Source organism: Labrus bergylta, chromosome 9 (assembly GCF_963930695.1).
Source record: "Labrus bergylta chromosome 9, fLabBer1.1, whole genome shotgun sequence".
Lineage (NCBI taxonomy): Eukaryota > Metazoa > Chordata > Actinopteri > Labriformes > Labridae > Labrus > Labrus bergylta.
The window spans coordinates 10,775,418-10,795,793 of record NC_089203.1 but is presented as its reverse complement, the minus strand read 5'-3'; the positions used below and the strand labels follow the sequence as shown (position 1 = coordinate 10,795,793).

The 20,376-nt window shown below is 41.8% G+C and overlaps 1 protein-coding gene across 1 annotated transcript; it reads left to right on the top strand.

Annotated features, from left to right (window-relative positions):
- Positions 1-2,884: 2,884 nt before the first annotated feature.
- Positions 2,885-19,732, top strand: LOC109988078 (synaptopodin). Its single transcript, XM_065958621.1, has 4 exons — positions 2,885-3,009; positions 6,651-7,902; positions 12,251-14,262; positions 16,628-19,732. The coding sequence occupies exons 2-4, from the start codon at positions 7,740-7,742 to the stop codon at positions 17,879-17,881; spliced, it is 3,429 nt and encodes a 1,142-aa protein (XP_065814693.1). The 5' UTR covers positions 2,885-3,009; positions 6,651-7,739; the 3' UTR covers positions 17,882-19,732.
- Positions 19,733-20,376: the final 644 nt, after the last annotated feature.

Sequence of the window (20,376 nt, the reverse complement as noted above, 5' to 3'; positions counted from 1 at the left end):
TTTTGACACTAATAAACTAAGACTAAATCTCCCCGATCGTTTTTTTTTTTTTTTTTGCAACATCCTGTGTTTGTTTGTTTGTTTTGGCTGCCAGAGCAATGTGAACACTGCTCAGTGTGATTTTAGACTGAATGAAGCCAGAAATGTATTACATTAAAACATCCCAAATGAAAACCAGACAAGCTTGCAGTGAAGGAAACTGTGATTGTGTGCAGGGCAAACCCCTGAGATTCATTTACAATTAGTCCTAATTCCCCCACGTCTAAGCAACGTTGTTGCCAAGAACACATTAGGAGGGAGCTAATGTTGCCATATAGCTGATATGTGTTTTTTCATGCTGTGTGTAAGCAGTACGGCTGGGTCTGTGTGTGTGTTTTAAAATCACCCAGACTGACAGAGAAGCAGCATGAGCCAGCTAATTGTGGTTTGGGCTCAGTCTTATTCTGTTAAATAATTCACCAGGGTTCTCACCAAAAGAATACGACTAATAAATGAACACAAAAACAACAAAAAAGTGCCCCATGAAGCTCAGATGCCTCGCCCACTCCTTGGAAATAATTTAGTCTTAGTGGGATTTGTGCCAAAGAGTATATTTAGCATATATGTTGTTGTTAGCATATGTATTCAGGAACGTTTCTGTTCATATAGAAGGCACCAAACTGGCATGCAAGCCTGCTTGTATTAAAAATGTGGAATCAGTGCAGTTTATAAAGCACCTCTAAGGACTGATTCTGTAAAAGAATTTGAGACTTTGGCTGTTTCTTTTTAAACGTGGCCTTACAGTAGTATACATCATCCAACCACAAGTGGACACACCCTGATTCTAGTAGGCTTTATTCATCCCTGCTTCAAACCACAACACCCTCTGAGGTAGTTTATGAGAAATACAGATGTCTGGTGAGTGAAAATAAACAGAGGCAGCGCCGAAACCTTCGTGTGCTTTAACTGAATTAGTCCCACATACATACCGTTGAAGACTGGCAATGAACACAGTCAGTATGGAGGAGTACTTCCATGCAGACTATGGGATGTGAGCTCACGCCTCATAATCATTGAGAAACATCTACCCATCAAAACATCCAAGAGCATGGTGGATATTCCCCCTTTGCCTCTCTGTGTTTACACTAAAGCTGTGCCTTTGAACAGCCCCACAGCCGCCTGTATCCCATTACATTTAGAGGGATGAGCTGACAGTTGGTATGGTGAGCGAGAAAGCAGAGACGGCCTGTGTATGATTCTAATCAATTCAAGCCTCAGCTGCAGCCGACGCTCTTTAATAACCTCTGTAGATAGATCCGATGTGAGAGGGAACCAAACCAGATCACTTTGGAAATTCCACCATGCTCTGTTTGCAGCAAAAAGCCCCTCTTCTGAAGGAATGTGCGCTAACATTTTCCCTCAGCTCCCACACACACAGCTGCCCTTCAGAGAGTCATGCCAGAGGAGCACAGTCAGGCCGGCCGCTGGAGTCACAGAAAGAAAGACAGACATGGCAGTTAATGGCTGCTCTCACAGCTGCACTGGGTCCTACACATATAAACATGCCAGGAGAAGCTGGGTTGAAGGAGAAATAACACAGGAGTGGTGGTGAAGAGAGGTAGATTTAAATGGAATACAGGAATAAGGAGCCTGAAGTGGGACCATAAGGAAAGCAAATAGATAGATAAGGAGAAGGGAAATCAATCTGGGCAGAGTGATATGTGAGGAAAGAGGAGAAAATAAAATAGGTATTCTGAGAGAGAGAGAGCGAGAGAGAGTGGGAGCGGGAGGTGTTGAAGGAGGAGAGGAGGTAGTGCCGAGACGTTACTTAGCGTAGCCTCGAGGTGATGGATAGTCTGAGAAGTTTGGCAGGACCATCCATCAGGTGAGGAGAGCTGGGGAAAAGACAAGTTCACCAAAATCACCAACAAAAACAACACCAGACTGCTAGAAGATGCTTCTCATGGTCCCCGCTGATTTGAAAATGTAAGGGTTGCCTTTTGGTAAACTTTGTGTGACCCGCAAGTTGACAGAGTGGTGAACCACAAGCATAATAACTGCACCATTAAGTAAAGTTAGCTTATCCTATGGCTGAAGGGAGATTAAGATGTTACTCTTAAAGCCTGGCAGCACTTCAAGATACATTTTTCAACCCTATAACTTAGCCATGCTGTCTCCACTGCAAATCCAACAAAACCCAGTACCCAAACCATGGCCTCAGCACACTGAGGACCAGCAGGAACCAGTCAATAGATGGGTGAAATATATCCCAATGTTTCTCTGCAGAACTATATATCAGAACAGTACTGTGAGCCAGATGTTACTTGTGTTTTATGGCATTGCGTGGTCATTTTATTAAATCCATGTTTAAAGATACAAAGAGATATTGGTGATCATATCTTCTGGTGCCTGAAGGGAAGCCAAACATGGTATACTGTACAACAAATATTAACTTTGAATCCATCCATATGATAAGACACTTTTTCTTTCTATTGGAGGTTTCTTGTCTTGTGTCCCGAGAGGAAACAATATATTGAGTTTAAGTTTTATTATTCAAAACAGCAAGAGTCTGCATCAACAAATTCTGTGTATTTAGCCGGAACTCAGTCCACATTTTTCCTGCATACTTTCACTTCTTTATTTGGACTTCTCTGTCCGGTGTGCATGGCAGGAAAATGGGTCAAAAAAAAGGGAAAAGAGACGGGGGAGAAAACAGAGAGGGGCCCACTGGTCCCTCCACATCACTGTGTTGAATATGAAAATATATTATAGCATAATGTGTTCAGTATGCAAGCTTGAAGGAAACCATATGAAAAGATCCCAGACAAAGAGCCCACTGTGTTCCAGATGACCCCCCCTTCCTCACCCCACCCCTATCCTTTCGTCTGCTTCAATTCAGAGAGAGAGAGAGAGAGAGAGAGAGAGAGAGAGAGAGAGAGAGGGGAGAGGTAAAAGGGGGAGGTGAGTAAAACTGAAAAGGGGCAGAACACACATTCACCGTCTCACACAGACAGACCCACCGGAGCACAGGTGAGCAGCATGACACACACACACACCAAAGGGGAATGACACACTGAATGCTAAAGTTTATAACAGTCACTGTGCTACGGTGAGCTTTGCAGACTTTGTCATCTGCAACCCATTATATTTATCTCTACAGGGTGAGACTCTATCTTTGTTTGGAGAGAAAGAGAGAGAAAGCCAGGGGGATGCAGGGTGAGAGAAGAGGAGGGAAACTTTGAAAGTCTTTGTTTGAGTAGATGACAAACATCTGTGGCCGCTGTTTTTCCCTCGGTGCAGGCGTGCAGGGTGTAGAGGAGGTTTGGCTGGCTATATTAGCTTTGTGGTCACTGATATCTGAGCCTATTGTCCTGACTGTGTGGAGCCTGCTGTGTAGCCAGGTTATAGACTTGAACAGCACTGTGAAACACTAGCGGGTGTATCCAATTAAAAGACCTGGCTGGAGCTGTATTGACTTACGTATAAGTAATTGCTTCCTGTTAACACAACAGGTGAGGCACACATTAACTGCTTTACAGGGGGCAACTATAGGTTTTGTTCTGCCATATGGTTCCATACATCTTAAATATTCACTCATGATACCTCTCGTTATGTTAAATGTCTTAGTTTGTATGAATAATAACATTGAAAGATACCATCATCACAAACATTTCCTGCAGTATTGATAGAAGTTTGCAAACATTTTTCATTCTAAAAATGTTTTTTTTCTTTCTCTGTTCTTCTAACAGTTTTCAGATTATGACTCTGATTGTTTTAGATGGCTCCTCCCGCTTGGCACCAGATCATAGACACCTACTTCAAGTATTTATCTTTGCCTCTTGATGTTCTCCACCTGTGAGAGTAGGATGAGGTGCACACGAAGCAGACACTTCATTACAAGCTTCTCCTCTTCCTCTGCATGATTTATGAGTGCACATGCACGATCCTAGAAAGGGAAAAGAGAGAGAGAGAGAGAGAGAGAGAGAGAGAGAGAGAGAGAGAGAGAGAGAGAGCGAGAGAGAGAGATGCATGAAGACATCCGCGACTTTCATTGAAGTCTGTGCCTTGCAACATTTTAGATGTCACTCATCAGCCGACACAAGCTGAGGCATGTTGACTATCACAGCCTCCAGAGGAATTATGAAGCAAGAATGCCAATTTTGGAGCACTACCGAAAATTTTTCATAGTGCTGCGAGGGCCCTTGAATGGCTCTTTGTCTTAGCAAAGAGAGAGACAGAGAGCGCGCAAACAGCCCTGCTAAAGCCTTTAGCATTTACAGATGAATGACTTTTGCCTGGGACACTGTAAAAGATCCGGGCAAAAGGCAGGAGACAGCAGACACATTGCAGCTTGGCCCTTAAGGTATTCAGTCATAAACGCGCTTCCATTCAATGCCAGACCCCATGCTTTATTATAAGCCTGGTAACTGATACACTTACAGTGGGTGGAATGCAAGCTCACCTGACCATTAACATCTCACTCTACCTCAACACATGTACGTCCAGGGCGGCTGATGATGTACAGATGCCATACCTGAGGTGAAAATGCAATTCAAGAGTATGAGTTATTAGGTGGCTGACAAGCTTTCTACAAGTCAGCTATTGATGCATATGTCTAACAAATGTACAAGAAAATGGCCATGAGGAACAAGTGAAGGATTACAGTTTGCATGGCTGCCAGAGCCGTTTCTTTTCTGCATCATCACTTTGCTGCAGAGAGAGAGAGAGAGAGAGAGCAAGAGAGAGAGAGAGAGAGCAGTGGGATAGATTTGCTGTCTGCATCTGAATCCATCATATGTTGACGATGTACAGGAACGCTGTGATTACACAGTAAAGTGGCCTACGGGCCAGACTGTAAATGATATCCTTGGCTGTAATCATGGAGGTCACTGGGTGGCACAGGGAAACTGTGCAGGGGTGGGGGCTGAGCTGGACAGGTGGGCACCATAAAATACCGTTTGAACTTCAAGGTAATTGGAGGGTAGAGGTAGGAGGAAGGATGACATCAGATCTTAGGAATGGAAAAATAGAGAGGACACGCTAGAGCGGGGGAGATATCACAAGTGAGTTTGGAAGAAATACAACACCCAAGCTGGATTTTAACAAGCTGGGACCAATGGAATGAAAATGAAACAGATTGTGGCAGATGAGGATTTCAAGAGTCCATATGTGGCAGTTTTTTGAGCCAGAGTTCAGTTTGCATCCTTTCTTGGGTCACTTTTAAGTATCCTACATCTGTTCTTTGCCCAGAAGTTAACAAATATTTGCAGACTGAATCTGAAGGAAGTAATAAAACCATATTTTAATCAGGCAGTGAAAGGACTCGGCATATGTTCTGTTTTCAATGATTAAAGTCAACATGATCTTGGAACAACAACAACAGCGCAGAATTAAAATGCAGCAATGAGGCGCTAATCTAAAAAGACAATGTCAGACTCCAAATTTATCCGAACACATCTGGGGGAATCAAAGAGCTGTTGTCAGAAAGTCTAAACAATAAGAGCCTTCATCTCCATCTTCGCTTGACACAATTGCCCCCGTAAGCTAAATGGTGGAGGATTTGTGTTGCTTTTCTGCAGGGAGGTGGGGCCATGTTTTGTTTGGGATGATTGTGCTCAGGGGCCGATGAACGAGCGAACCCACCCTCAGATTGTCATGACTCAGCTGTCATGTCTGAGAGCGTCTGCACAAAACACATTCTTCCAGGGGGAAGGGATGTGAGCAAGGTTGCAATGCCTGGAAGATGCATTTCGAAAATAAAGATTGTGTGGGTATTTCAACTCCTGAGCGGTGACTCAATGCAAAAAAAAACAAAAAACAAATTAAATCACAGACGAGCTTCAAGGAGAGACAAGTACGATCAAGGACAAGGACGTGCAAACACTGGTGTACAGTTACAAACTTTGCCGATTGGTCTTATTAGCTGTGAAGGGGGAACATGACACTGTTTAACTAATGAAACTCCTCATCAGATAAGAGGGTGGGATACCATAGATGTCAGTGTAGGACATGACTTTATACTTTATACTGCATGGGGATCTTTAATCCTAATCCATTTCTCAGTGTTTTAAATTAAAGCCTTAGAAACATTTGATATTACTCTTGTCTTCAGAGTAAAAAAAGGGAGTTATTCAAATCTAGACTTAAATGAATGAAGATGTATTCATATTCCTTTTTATCCTTTTAGCCTGATGACAGTTACTAAGAGAAGGCTGACTTTCATCTTTAGGATGAGATTGAGATTGGACTGTCTTTGTCTTTTAAATGGACACAGGTTTGAGTTTAATGCTTTTTTGGAAGCAAACCAATGTCCATTAGGCATCAGATGAGCCAAGCTGAGTAAATGAATGTTCTTAAAGTCACTTTCTCAAAAAAAAAGAAGCCATTTAAACCTTTGTGTTTGTCCAAAGGTCATGTCTTTGGACGGCTTTCTTGAAACCATTACTGATAATAATTTAAATCCTGTACAAACCAGCGTCTTTAACCTGGTGACATAACACAAAGGGCAATGATGGAACATTGAGTAAGACACTTGTACTGGTTGTTTGCCAAAGATGTGTGACATGTGGGTCTGGTTTCCAAATGTAATATTTAAAAACAAACCTAAAGATAGTTTCTCTTAAGTTGCTGCATAACAACATTTTAATCACTACCTTTCTCTTTTTTTGCAGGTGGTTCTGCATTGAAATGGGCGTGACGATTGCATAACTTGAGTCCTGTGATCTGAAGTTCACAGACATCAACTTTTCTAAAACATGTGCATCTGAAAGGTGGAACTGTTGACCACAGGTTTCAAGTATTCTTGGTTTGAGTAGTTCCATATACTTCAGTATTAATCAGAACTACTTTCCCTCTAAATTGTGGTTCTGTGAATAAACAAAGAAAGAAATTGATTATCCTGCCTACAGACACTGTATCTGGCTTTAATGTATAAGAAATAAACCAGGAAACCAGAATAAAGAGACTCTAATTGAATACATCAGAGCTCTGAATACAAAACAGCCTGTGGAATGACCTTTGCAGACTGAAATGTTATTCTTCGCATGCACCTAACAGCAGGAAGCTGTATATATACACAGTTCCCTTTCACGTCACTGCAGAGTTATGACCTCCAAGATAAAGGGCAGATCCCTTTCTCTGAAAGAAAAATAATCTGCAGGCTGGAGATTGGGATGCAGACGAAAAGCATGTTTTTGTGACAGAAATAGCAGAGGTGGAAGAGCAACATCTGGGAAAGAAAAAAAGGAGAAATTAGAGCGATGCAAAAAGAAAAGACTTGAGTGTTTCTCAGCACACTTTGCCAGATTTTTAACAGAGCACAACAAACTTATGAAATTTTTGTGGAAGTTGTCCATGGGAACTCATCCAAGGCGCATCAGAGTTGACCCTCCTGGGAGGTCCTATTAGACCGAGAATAATACTTCATGAAGACTAAAGTTAGAGCGCACTTCTTCCTCTTCTTCTGACTACAGGACAACATTTGGAAGGATTATTGTCGAAATGGGATCCACAGCCGGAAGCAGAAGCCTGGAAAGCTGAACAACTCCTTTTCTTGTCCCCTTTTGTGTGCTTTCTTGTATATCTGAACTAATTCACTGCCTGCCAATAAGGACGGAAACTTCCATTTTCCTTCTGGACCACAATTTCATCTTATCGAGTGAGGAGATTGAGCCGACTGGAACTAAACCCTCACACATCCCCCTGCTGAGGGCTTTTGTTTCTGCTGCAGCTGAGGCATTTAACCGGGAGTAGTGGTGGAGATGGAGAAGGGACATGTGCCAATCAGGAGAGGGGTAAGCTGGAGTCCAGGAGGATTGAGAAAACCTCTCCAGGCAGCACAAAACATGCACGTCCCTGGGACCGAATTCAATGCATCATGGGAGAAGACAGGATTCAACTCAGAACAGATGAGCCGCAAAACAAGTGAGTGTTTGTTTGTAGCGTTTTTTGCATTTTCTTTTTTTTATTCCAGTGGTTTGTTTTGGGTGCTGCCTTCATGGGAAAGTATAGCTTGAACTGCAGTATTAATCATCATATTAAAAAAACCTCTTATTTATAGGAGTAGATGGAGAAAACAGGCAGTCCTCGTCAGTGCAACTTGAACCAGTGAGGTTCTCTATGAAACATCTGTTTCCACACAGAAAAAAATAGAAGCAGCCGCAACAGTAATGGAAATGCAATCAGGCGTCTTTGCTAAAGGGCAGTCTCAATATACAACACAGCCATTTACAATAATGGGTAAACTATTGGCATGAGCAGTTTGGTAACTTCTTCAGACGTTTCTTTTACTTTAACAATTCTTAAATCAAAGCAAAGCAGAAAAAAGGAAGTTCACGGCTCATAACAAGAAGAAGAAACATTATGTGTTTAAAAAGCAAAATAGGAAAACAACTCAACTTGAAAGAGAACTATTACTACTACTGCTAAAGTCAAATGCTGGATGTCGAGACAGTGGAAAAACAACATAACAGAAAGGTCATGGCCATCAGATAATTTTCCCTGATATAAATCTATGGCCTCTGAACCTTCTACACTGTTCCCATCTTTCATTACTCACTAATTGGTTTCCTCAAATGCAGCTAAGAACACCAAAAACAACACAAAAGCACTAAGAGCGGGCTGTGCAGAGGCCTTTTTCTTCAAACACAAAAGTAACAATATGAGCTGCAGGGCTCAATTTTGCACCTCTGAGCTTGTCTTTTATTTCTCCCATGGGATCCACGCAAGGTTTAGGTCACATTCAGTTGGGTTAGATCCCAGGACCTCTGTTAATCCTTCTCTTTCCATACTGCTTCACACATCACCCACGGGGGCCGGTGCTGTCATCCCGCTCACCCCACAGCCATTGCTTGGAAAAAGATAACATCCGACAGGGTAATCTGACCTCCGATACACAAATGCATTGTTGCCCCCCCGCCCCCGCTGAATGAAATCCTCCTGCTGCAGGGGAGTTAATGGTTTTGCTTGTTTTGCCAATGCATAGATGATGTGAGACTGAGGTAGAGAAAGTAAGGCCCTTGCATCATTGCTTAAGGCTGAGTTTTTGTCTCTGCTGGAGGACAGGAAATTCCTCTCCTGCCCTTGCAGGTTGGAGCTCAGGCCCCTGAAGGGTTCAGAGAGGGCAGGCACTTGGTTTGTGGGTGGGGGGGGTTCACAATAAACACACATACTTACATGGTAATATCCAGACAGACACGGGGGATTGGAGGGGTCAAATGCCAGATCAGTGGTGTCTCACTGGCCTAATCCATACACACATCAACTGGAGTATCTATGGTCTCCATTTTCCACTTCAAAGACTGCAACAAGAGTCAGACACTTCCTTGTCATCTGAGGACATCAGACAGAGATAAGCAGCTCGATACTTGCTATTGATCGGACACCTCTTCAGAACTGTCAGAACAAAGTAAAGCTGCGTGTTCAAGTGCTAAATCATCAATACTTTTTTTTGCAGTAGAAGCCCTGAGCTTTTCTGACCAGAGGCAACGGCTCTGTTATTTATAATCAGTGGAAAGTCTGCAACGGAGGTGGTGCGGATTTTGGAAAAGTGAAACAGAGCTGGAGGCTGGATGACAGACAGCACAGCCTCCAGCCACAGACCTCCTCCCTCCCTGTCTGTGTGTAGACTACTAGACTGTGAGAGTGTGCGCTGTGCCGGACTTGTGGAGGAAAAGTAACACGATCCCGTGTCTCACTACAGAAAGGGGGTGTGAAGCTCTCAGACGCAGTTAGATTGAAAACTCTTGTGGAAGTCCGACAAAACAGCGGAGGTCTGAAATGAACTTTAAATAAGGTAAGAAATAAGGATAGAAAAAAAGGAAATACAGCGGTTTTAGCGAGCTAAGATAAAGTTTCAACTCACTCGTGAATCATTAGTTAGTTATAGTCTTGATTCAAAGAAAGGAAAACTGCCTGGTATGCCAAGAAATGCGACTGTTTTGCTAACCGTGTGTTATTTTTGTAATTGAATGAATCAGTTTCCTTATTGCCAAAGACTACATATTATGAAACTCCTCGTTAATTAAAAAAAAGTTTAAACCGAAGTTTATTGAACTTTTTAAACATTGCTGTTATAGCCTAAGTAGGCCTACAAAGTTTATAACAGTTTCTCTTTAGACCTTTTTCTCCCCTTTTAGTTGTGAATAATCATCTTCTGTGTCGTCTTTTTTTTTATGACTTAGGGATGGGCGTCGTTTTATTAGAAAATAACCAAAGTTGTCCACATTCATGTTAAATTCGATAATAGACTTGGGGAAAACGTTTTTAAAAGTTCACATTTTACGACGAGTAGGCTATCACTTGTTTTCACAAAGATGCTTTGGTCTTGGTGTCAATCACTGATGAGATTTGCACCTGCGTGTCGCTTAATAACCAGTCTGGCTCCCACTAGAGGTGACATGTTAACAGGGAGAACATTTCATTTCAAGCCTCACTGCTCCTCTGGTACATCCAGGTAGCTTGAATTATTAAACAATTAAATAGCTAATAAAAACGTCACTGGGACCCATATGGAGTACCTGAATAACAGGCACTGAATATACAGTAAGTACCTGTGTGATAGGTGGGCTCATTTCTCTGCAGCAGCCTGTAAAGGAGGCTGATTTATGCTCATGTCAATAGTGCTGAGAGGACTGCTTGTGTGATAATGCTTTCATCCTAGTTATAATGTTGTCACAAATATGCAAGGTGGTCGTTCTGTCTCTTACAAAAGTGTCACATTCTTTCTATCCTGGGTCAGGTTGTTTGAGTTAAGACTTGATCTGAACATTGATGCATTTCCTTGCAAATATATAATCATCTTCATCATCAAAAGGTATAGTTCCTGTATAAGAGTCACAAAAGTGTTTTCAATCGAAATAAGCTCAATGGGGCATCTTCATGAATTAAATCAATATGTTTACAGGATGTGATAAACATATTGAGCCGTGGAAGGGTTCATGTAAAACTCAAGGGTCCCCCGTCAAATAGTTAACTCAATTAATGTGAGGGTATAGACTTAAAAGTCTGTCAAATCAATGGCAGAGGATGCTTATTATTCCAGATTATTCCTTCGATCGTGTTGCCGTTATACTGGGTGCCAGGAAAAGCTGCATGCAGAATGAGCTGTATAGCTTAATAAGTGAATGATCTATGCACATTGATTGGGATTGGCACATGATTACATCAAATAATGTAGCAGTCTGGATCCATCATCTTATTAAGCGAGAGTCATGGGTGTGCCAGCTGCTGAGAAAACTCCTGAAGGAATGTTGAATATCTTCTCAGCTTTATGAATGAGATGAATAATGCAACAGATGTGTTTACCATGAGACTTTCTCTCAGAAAATGTCCATCAGAGGATCTATGACTTTATATTTGGTTAAGAAAGAAAATGTAACACTTTTATTTTCCTCTAATTAACTTTAAAGAGTGATGTATCATCTATATTTAATATGGGAACACTTGATTGTAGTGTAGGTTTATAGACAGCAGTGGAAAGACGTCGTTTTTGGAAGACCTGGGTTGTAAAAATGGTCTATTAAAGGTCTAAGCTGCAGTATTGCACAAATTAACTTGAGAGAGAAACCAAAGGCATGTTGGAAGCTGAGGCAGGGAGTTTTTCTCAGCGGTGCAGGAATGCTTAGGGAGGGACGGCTGCAGATGGCAGAGGAAATAGCTTCTCTGCCTGGAATTGAGCTCTTAAGCTCAGAAAACAAACTGTCCATTTAAACACAGACATGTCTTAGCTCATAATTTCAAGGTAATCAGCAGAACTGCAACTCCAGCGATACAACTGACTGACAGTAGTTTCCTATACAAGACAATGACCTAGACATTTTTATTTACTTTAGATTTTTATGTCTCTCCCTTAAAAATGTTTATTTGAAATGTTTTACCGCCCTTGTCTGTTAGATCTCGTTCTAAAGCTCTAGTCTGCTGAGTCAAGTGTCCACAAAGCTGTTTTCTCGCTTCATTGGTTGGAATAAAAAGAACTATACGACCAACAATCAAAACCATATGATGCAGAAGCAATTATGTGGTTTTTTTTTTTAAAGAATATCAAATCCAGTCAGACTTGTAAAAAATGTGTCCTTGTTAGTTCTCTCTACTTGTACATAAAAGCAATATGGGGAGATTTTATTAGATGTTGAGGGAGTTTTCTCCATTTGAACATTGGATTGTAGCACATTGTAAAGCCTCACAGCTGTTGTGACGAAACAAAAGCAACAATCCCTTATTTCTCATTGATCAGTCTCTCTCCTTTTTCTTTTCCTTGTCTCTTTCACTCCAGATCTGACCCGTAGCGCCAGTTTATCAGAGAAGGAGCTTAAGGAGGCCCGTGTGAGGAGTCATATTATTGCTGCTCAGCTCACAATCCCTTCAAACTCCAGCTCCAGAGGCGTGCAGCTCTTCAACCGACGCAAGCATAGGGTGAATGCCTTCACACTGGAAAGCTGCGGCGGGGGTTCAGAGGAGGACAGAGCTGAGAATGTGAAAACTGACTCCTCATCTAACCATCTAACATGGGCAGAAAGGAGTAGTGAGGAGAAGGATAGAGACCTAAACTTTAAAAATAGCGCTACCAATTTGGCACCACCTGGGACGGTACATTCAGTAAGTGATTTGATGGAGGACCCAGGTAAAGATTTCCTAAAAGAAGAGGACATGGAGGAGCGTCTTATCCAGGAAAGACATTTCCTCCCTGTCAAGGAAGAGCAAGAGGAAGAGGATGAGGCGAGAGATAAAATCAATGAGCCTGTGGACAAAGTCAAGGAAGAGATTCCCCATGGAGGTAATAACACCGATCCAGTTCTGATGAAACCAGTAGAGATAAATTGGGGCCAATCAGGGCCAGTTCCTCCTGGAAAGCTTCCTAATGGTTGCCACAGTAATTCTGGACCTGACAGGGCGTCTGTGCCCACATCCAAGCAGACAAGCACCATCATCAATCGTACTGCCAGGCCCTTTTTCTCGCCGCCGACAGTGCAGTCTCCAGGGACAGTCAACCCCATCATGGACATTCCCCCTCCTCCTTCATATGCCACTCCTCCTCTCCCCTCCCAACCTGTTGCTTTCTCCCCACTTCCTCCACCTCCATCATATCCCACACCTCCTCTACCCAGCTTTACAAACCAACCGATGTCGCCTGTCATGTCCCCTTCATCTCCTCCACCTGCCCAGTTCTCTTCTGTATCCCATTATCCGCCCATGCCCCATTACGGCCCTCCAACAGCCCCAAAGCCCTCCACCTTTGTTCCTCAGCCTGCCGGAGAAAGAAAGCAGATGATTCCGATCAAAACAGGAATACTCGAGGAGGGAGCTTCTAGAAGGGCAAATAGGAAGTCAATGTTCACATTCAAAGAGAAGCCAATCGTGGCTCCGAACCCTGAGCTGCTCTCATTGGTGCAGGGGACAGATGAAAGGAAGAAACATGGACTCAGATCTGTGCCCGAGCCAGCGTCCGAGGAAGAGTTGTTGGCGCTCGGTGCAGAGGCCTCCAACTTTCTTGCAAAAGAGGAGGACAGGGCTGAGGAGACCAGAGCTCCGGAGTGGGCTTCGTGTCTCAAGAGTTCCAGAACCAGGCCGAGGTTGGAGCACAGGCCAGAGCACACCCTCACTAATGTTTCAGGGAAGGGGGCGGAGCTGTTTGCCAAGCGACAGTCAAGGATGGAGAAATATGTCGTTGAAAACCAAATTTCCGGACAAATTAGGTCTCCCTCTCCCACTATGTCTCTGCCACCATCTTGGGTGTACCAATCAAACATGCCTGGCAGAGTAAAGGCCATTGCCAAAAATTCTGACATGAGTGCTCAGCTTTCACAAAATCTAAAGGCCCAACAGGCAGTCAAGCAGAAACCAAGACAGAAAGCCCCTGCACCGGAGCCTGTTCCTGAGCCACCTCCTTTAGAAAACGGCTGCTCCAAGATAGAGATGGACCTGTCAAGGCACCGGCCATACCAGCTGAACTCTTCCCTCTTCATCTTTAACCCAACTAAAGACCCTCTTAGCACCCTGCCCAGAGGAGCGCCACAGTCCAAGAACCTGACGTCCACCCAGTCGTTCTCCAGACAGACTTCCCTCCCTCATAACCCTCCTTCTCATTTCAGAACCCAGTGTTTGTCTCCACAGCTGCCTCTCAGCCCCACAGGAGGATTAGAGTACCCTTCAAAAACAGCATCTGGGCAGCCGAGGATCAGTTCTCCAATGTCTGCCTTCTCTCCAGAGCGGATGTCATCTCCACGGTCGGGGGTCCAGGCACCCAGGCCAACATTTTCTGCCAAGAAGGCAGGGATCGCAGCCCAGGTGTGGAAACCCTCTCCGTACTATTTTTAGGAGATTTGTTTACATCAGAGTGGTCTTTTCTGGAGATAATACAAATGGTTGGAAAAGTGACACTAGTTCTAATAGTGCTTGATTTACAGCTTTCTTCAGATATTTCTCTTTGCATTGTCGGTATAGAATAGATTGGAATCTCTTTTATGTGTGAAATGTTTTGGTCTCTTTGTTTTGGGCCAGACCTTTTCTGTATACTACATTACAAAATAATCCCAAAAAGCAATATCTTTAACAGTTCAGGGAATATAATACAGGTAAAGAGATTATTTCCATAGAATAAAAAAAACAAACATCAAAACACCCTTTTTTTTTTTTTTTTTTTTGCCTTGATGTAATTAAATACTGCGAGCTGCAGAGAACGTCAGCGCGAAAAACCTTCAATTATCACGACTTCAAATAATATGATGAGTAACAACCTCACACTTTTCCACTTTGTGTCCCATTTCTGTGGGCACCAGGGTGATACTGCTTCACAAAGCACTTTAACAGATGGTCTGGCATCTGCTTTATGATCTACGATTTGCAATTTAATGCTGCTCACTGACTAGAGAGAGGGAGAGCTGCTTTATATCTTTATTTCTTCAGGGTAATTTACTCTGCTTTCCAGCCTTTTCTACCAAAATATATGGTCTGTACTTGGATACTTGAATGTTTCAAATCTGCAGACTGCATACTAATTTGCCTCATGGACCTTCATATATATTGGTTTCTTCACTTAAAGCAGTATTTCTAGAAGTGCGTTTTCAAAGGACTTCAGTCACTGTTGTTTCAGACTGCACTTCTATTTTAGACTGTCTGTTTCATTTCTGTTCTTTTCTGCTAGTTTTCTGTCTGTTATGACTGACTTCTTGTGTTGAAGTGAATCTCTCTTTCTCTGATTAAAGCTTTATGTTAACTCTCTGCTGAGGCCTTCTTTTTTTTCTCTTTTCCTGAGTTTTCCTGAATTCTCTAGCTTCTTCCAACCATTCATTTCACTTTTAAATATTTGTTATTCCCTTCCCTACTTTTCCTGCAATCACTGCAAACACGTGAACAGTAGGCCTAAATAATGTTACATATAGTGCATATATAATTGCAACAGAAGACAAATTTAATTTGAAAATAGCATGTGACATTTAAAGCCTAGAATGAATCAGTCATCACTTCCAATTTCAATATATGTAACACTTAAGTCAGGAGTTTAGTTATTTGTGTTTGTAGGAACATCTGACCCTTGGTCCTGTAGGTCTTGAGGGACATCCAGAGACATTGAAGCACCCTTAACCTGGGCCTTGTGTCTTTCACAGATGCCATGAACTTTTGAATTGTTATCAGTTACATAAATCTTTACTTCTCTGAGTAGTTTATTTTTTAACATACAAGACAGTCATCATATTATTATGTGGGGACAATTTGCTCTACATTAGTTGGTGCAATAGATGGAATCATCTATCATTGCTTCAGTTAAGTAACCTCATATCCCCGTAAAGGTTAACCAGCTCAGGAGGCTCAGATGGCAGTAACCTGAGAGAGACACTGAAGATCAGGCATATGTGTGCCAGTGTTCAGGTTTATTAAAAAACACACTGAGATGACCTGAATGCCACTGGGGCTCAGATTGAACACATAACTACAGTTTTATCAAAACAGGTTCCCTTATAGGGATGTCAAGATATCAGAATTGTTAACTTCAATTTGTTGCTAACAAATAAAACAAAACCTGTATCAACACCACACCAACAAACATTACCAACACATTACCAATATATTTGTGCCATTTAGAGCTCATCTTCTCTCTCTGTTTGTATGAGACGTCATAATTTATGCATCTGAGAAGCCAAAAGGACCTGAGCAATGGTAGTATTTGCCGACCTTTGAATTTTCATAAATCACTGCTGCTCTCTCTTTCTCGCTTGCACCAGCTTTGGGTTCAAATATGACTAAAGTATCTGTAATCTGTAGTATTTGAAAGCTTTGTTATCTTTCAATACTATCAATCATTGAAAAAAGGGAGATTATATCCTGTTCAAACACATAGTATTGAAAAGTATCAATGAGCCAAAGATGTTGACAACCTTGCTCTCTTAGAATAATAGAAATCTGTCCTATGGAATAAAATAATGAACTGTCAAGTTTCCACTAAATTAATTTTTTTCCTATTTGGCGTTTTGGAAAGCAAATGTTGTGTCATTGTCAAATTAAACCCTTAGAATTAGATAAAAGGAGTTTTATTCATACAAAAGTTTAACAATCATCATCAGTATACTGCAATGTCCTATTTTGCAAGTTTGTGTGTTTATTTCTGCATTTATTGTACCAAGAGTCTAAAAACACATTTGTAATTGTCCCACAGATGCCACATGACTCTCCAGCTAAAACTCCAGCTCAGACTCCAACGCCAACCTGCACGCCAAGCCTTACCAGACGGTTCAGCAGCCATGAAAGCCCTGCCCCTACAACCTGTCCTGCTAGCCTCCAAACCAGTCAACCATCCACCACCATCTCCAGTCGCTCAGTTACTTCCCCTTTTTTTTCTCCCAGGGGTTCAAGATGCCAATCTCCTATAGCAAGTCAGAATACCCAACTTTCAGCTGTTAACTCCCCCCAAACATCTACAGTCACCTCTCCACGCTCTCCTCCTTGGAGCTCAAGATGTCAGTCCCCAATGCTGAGCCAGAACAACCAGTCCTCCCACAACTCAACCAATCCTGGTTTCAGACCAACCCAAACTTCTAAAACTACTTCTCCTGTTTCCCCCCCCTGGGGTTCAAGATGTCAGTCCCCAATGGTTAACCAACATGCCCAGTCTTCCACTGTTACCTCAATTCCCACATCCAGACCCTCACAATTCTCCACAGCCACATCCCCACGCTCTCCTCCTTGGGGATCAAGATGTCAGTCCCCTATGGTGAACCAAAATACCCAGTCTTCTACCACTGGTAACAGACCTTCCCAAACTAGTACCACCAGTTCTCCTTGGGGATCCAGATGCCAGTCCCCAATGGTAGGCAATACTACCACATCCAGACCGCCACAAACATCTTTTGCCACATCGCCTGTCTCTCCTCCTTGGGGCTCTCGTTCACAGTCTCCTGCACTCTCGCAAACAAGTTTATCCTTCTCTGCCACTAAGCCTCAGTACACATCCTCTGTTTCTACATCCAAAGACAGTCGCTGCATGTCCCCAATCGTCAATAACCTGGACTCTAAAGCCAATCATCGTCTCCTGGCAAAGAACATCATCAATGCAGCCAAACGTAAAAACAGTCCTTCCCCTGGAGCACTGAGCGGTCAAAGCCTTCCAATCTCACCTTTGGGAAATTCCCACCATGGCTACGACTGTCACAAACCGCCCATCAGCCCCTTCCAGTCACGATCATTGGGGGCCCAGTCCCCGGCCTTCACCAGCCCTCCTGCCACCCCAACGCAGAGGATCTGCTCTCCGGTGAGGCTGTACAACACTCGCTCTCTCACTGACTCTGATGCCTCTGTTGAGTCTGAAGACTCGGGCCTCCGATCACCCGGCTTCCACTCGTACAACACCTGTCCCAGAGGCTGGGGCGGGAGCCTGAGGATGAAGAGAAACACTGTCTCCACTGACCTGTAAGGATGCTACAGGCTGATTGTTAAATCATAATTTCAGCCTTATAGACTTTTGTGGCATTGGATCAACCAGTGAAAGCATTTCTGGTGGCATTTTATAAGACAAGACAAGTTACCTTTCTGTAACTTTCAATACCAACCATGGACAATGGCATATGTTTTAATGAGGTAGTATTAGTATATTATATATCACTTACATTTATAATAGAGACTGACAAGAACAAGCTTTTTACAAGACGCAGTTACCATGGCTTGTCTGCTTGACTACCAAAAAGTGCAAAGACTCAAAATAACCAAAGATATTTTAATTTTAGTTCAATGAATGTTAAACTTTCCTCACTTTCAGAGTAAATGCATTTTCCTTTTACTTGGTGTTTCTATGCTTGTCAGTAGGTGGATACTTAAAATGTTAAGGCATAGAAAGGACATGAAATGTAGGACATACGATTTGTATATACTTAGCTCATGAACTTCACAGACATTCTTATTCATGATTACAGTAAAGGATCAACTATTGCTATATAGTTAACAATTATTTAGATCACACTGCAAAATAACAGTTGGATACATGCTATTATTAATATCATACACTGTCCACTGTCACCACACTTTTTCTATTTCAATCAATGCCAAAAGACACATAATAATTGCAGTGCAATAATCCAATTTAACACAGTGTAAATATGTCGCTTTATTTACTGCATTTGCTCAAATGAATGTGAGCTTTACAGACAGATTGACAGAGCATGAGCGGAAAGGAGAGCCTGTGTCTGAAGAGATAATAAGTGGTTCGATGGGGCATTAATGTTCAATCAAACACTGTTTCAGTAGAAAAAGATTAAAACGTTTTTACTAGCATTTCAAAATTGATGACACGCAGTTTGGTTAACAAATGTGAGAGGTTTATATGCAAATTAAATGGCCTATTGATTGTAATATTCATATTGGAGATTTGGGTTTGTATGCCTAAATTGTGTTTGCTTTATTTGGACCACACATGGTTGTTCTTTTTTATATTGGTTATATGAGGAACAAGTGAAGATATTTTGTGACTGTACTTATTGTACAAAGTTCCTGTTTGGATGAGGTTTAAAAGCAAATGTGTGTCATGTCAAAACAAGGGGAGAGGGTTAAGGTTGGGATGAGGTTGAAAGAGGTTTTAAGAATGTTGAATGTTGGGAAATATGAATCTTACTGTTTGTGAGAAAAAGAGCAGAGGAATTGATTGTATTTTAAATACATGCAAAACTGTAATGTACATTCTGTTTAACTTTTAAAGTTTGTTTATACTTGATTTGCACTTTTATTCATTACATTTCATTAGCTTAGTTTGCATTCCTTAAACGTTAATCTTAACATTTAAAGTAGAAGAACATTCCTGCACAATACAGCATGTTGACATGATGGTGTAAGATAACTGCTAATACCGATCTGCTGCCTTCAAACCACAGTAACCTTTCACTAACAAGTGTGTAAGCCTGTGTCCCAGCACACAAGGCACCATTCCTTCTCTCCTGGGCATGTAGGCCAAAAGCATCAGCACATTTCTCAATATTTACTCTTGTGTGTCTGTTGAGTGACGGGGACACCTGCTACATGGGGACCTGGCTCCTTCAGCAGGATTTAAGCCTATCACTGTCATGGATTGGTATCAACCTGGGTCACGTCTTGACAAGCTAAACACTGCTGACATCCTCAAACACAGAAAATAATCATCACCTTTCAGTTTTGCTAGCAGATTTCTTCTTCTGTGTTTGCACGACTCCATACATCGATTTTTTTTTTCTTTCATTTGATAACTGTAAGTTGCCTGAAAATGAATGCAGAATAAAAAGGGATGACACGCCAATTTAAATATTGTTGTTGCTTGTTTTATTTTTATATTCATTAACACCATGAACTGAAAATGATTTTAAGGTATGTAACAAGTAATCGTCACATTTGAATGCACCAAAATAAGTTATGCAATTACATTTACATCAAATCATGCACTAAACAAGTATTCTCACATTCACACTATAATTGGTTATCTAATTAATACACTTTATTCTATATGGATGGCAAATTAAAAATGTATGACTTCAGTAATCCAACACAGGGATACCTTATAAGGACTAATTTCCTGTCCTTCCTGAACACCCTAAGGCAATTCAGAGAAACATTTAAAGAGACGCAAACAAAAAGTTATTAGACATTACTCATATCTAATTATTTACTAATTAGTATTAATTAATTTTCTAATTTTATTTACTAATTACTTTAAATGTATGCAGTCCCACACATCTGCTCCTTGTACTTTTACTGATTACTTTATGATGACATGTAATGGTAAAACACTTTAAGAGTTATTTCACTGTCAGTGCAACAAACTAAACATTTGTGGCAATAGTTTGGAAACTGACATGTACCCAACAGCAACCCTGGAGGGTACAAAGGAAAGCAAAGCCCCATTTATCACAGGTTCATAGACTGCCATCTGTAGTTCAAATGGAGGAACAC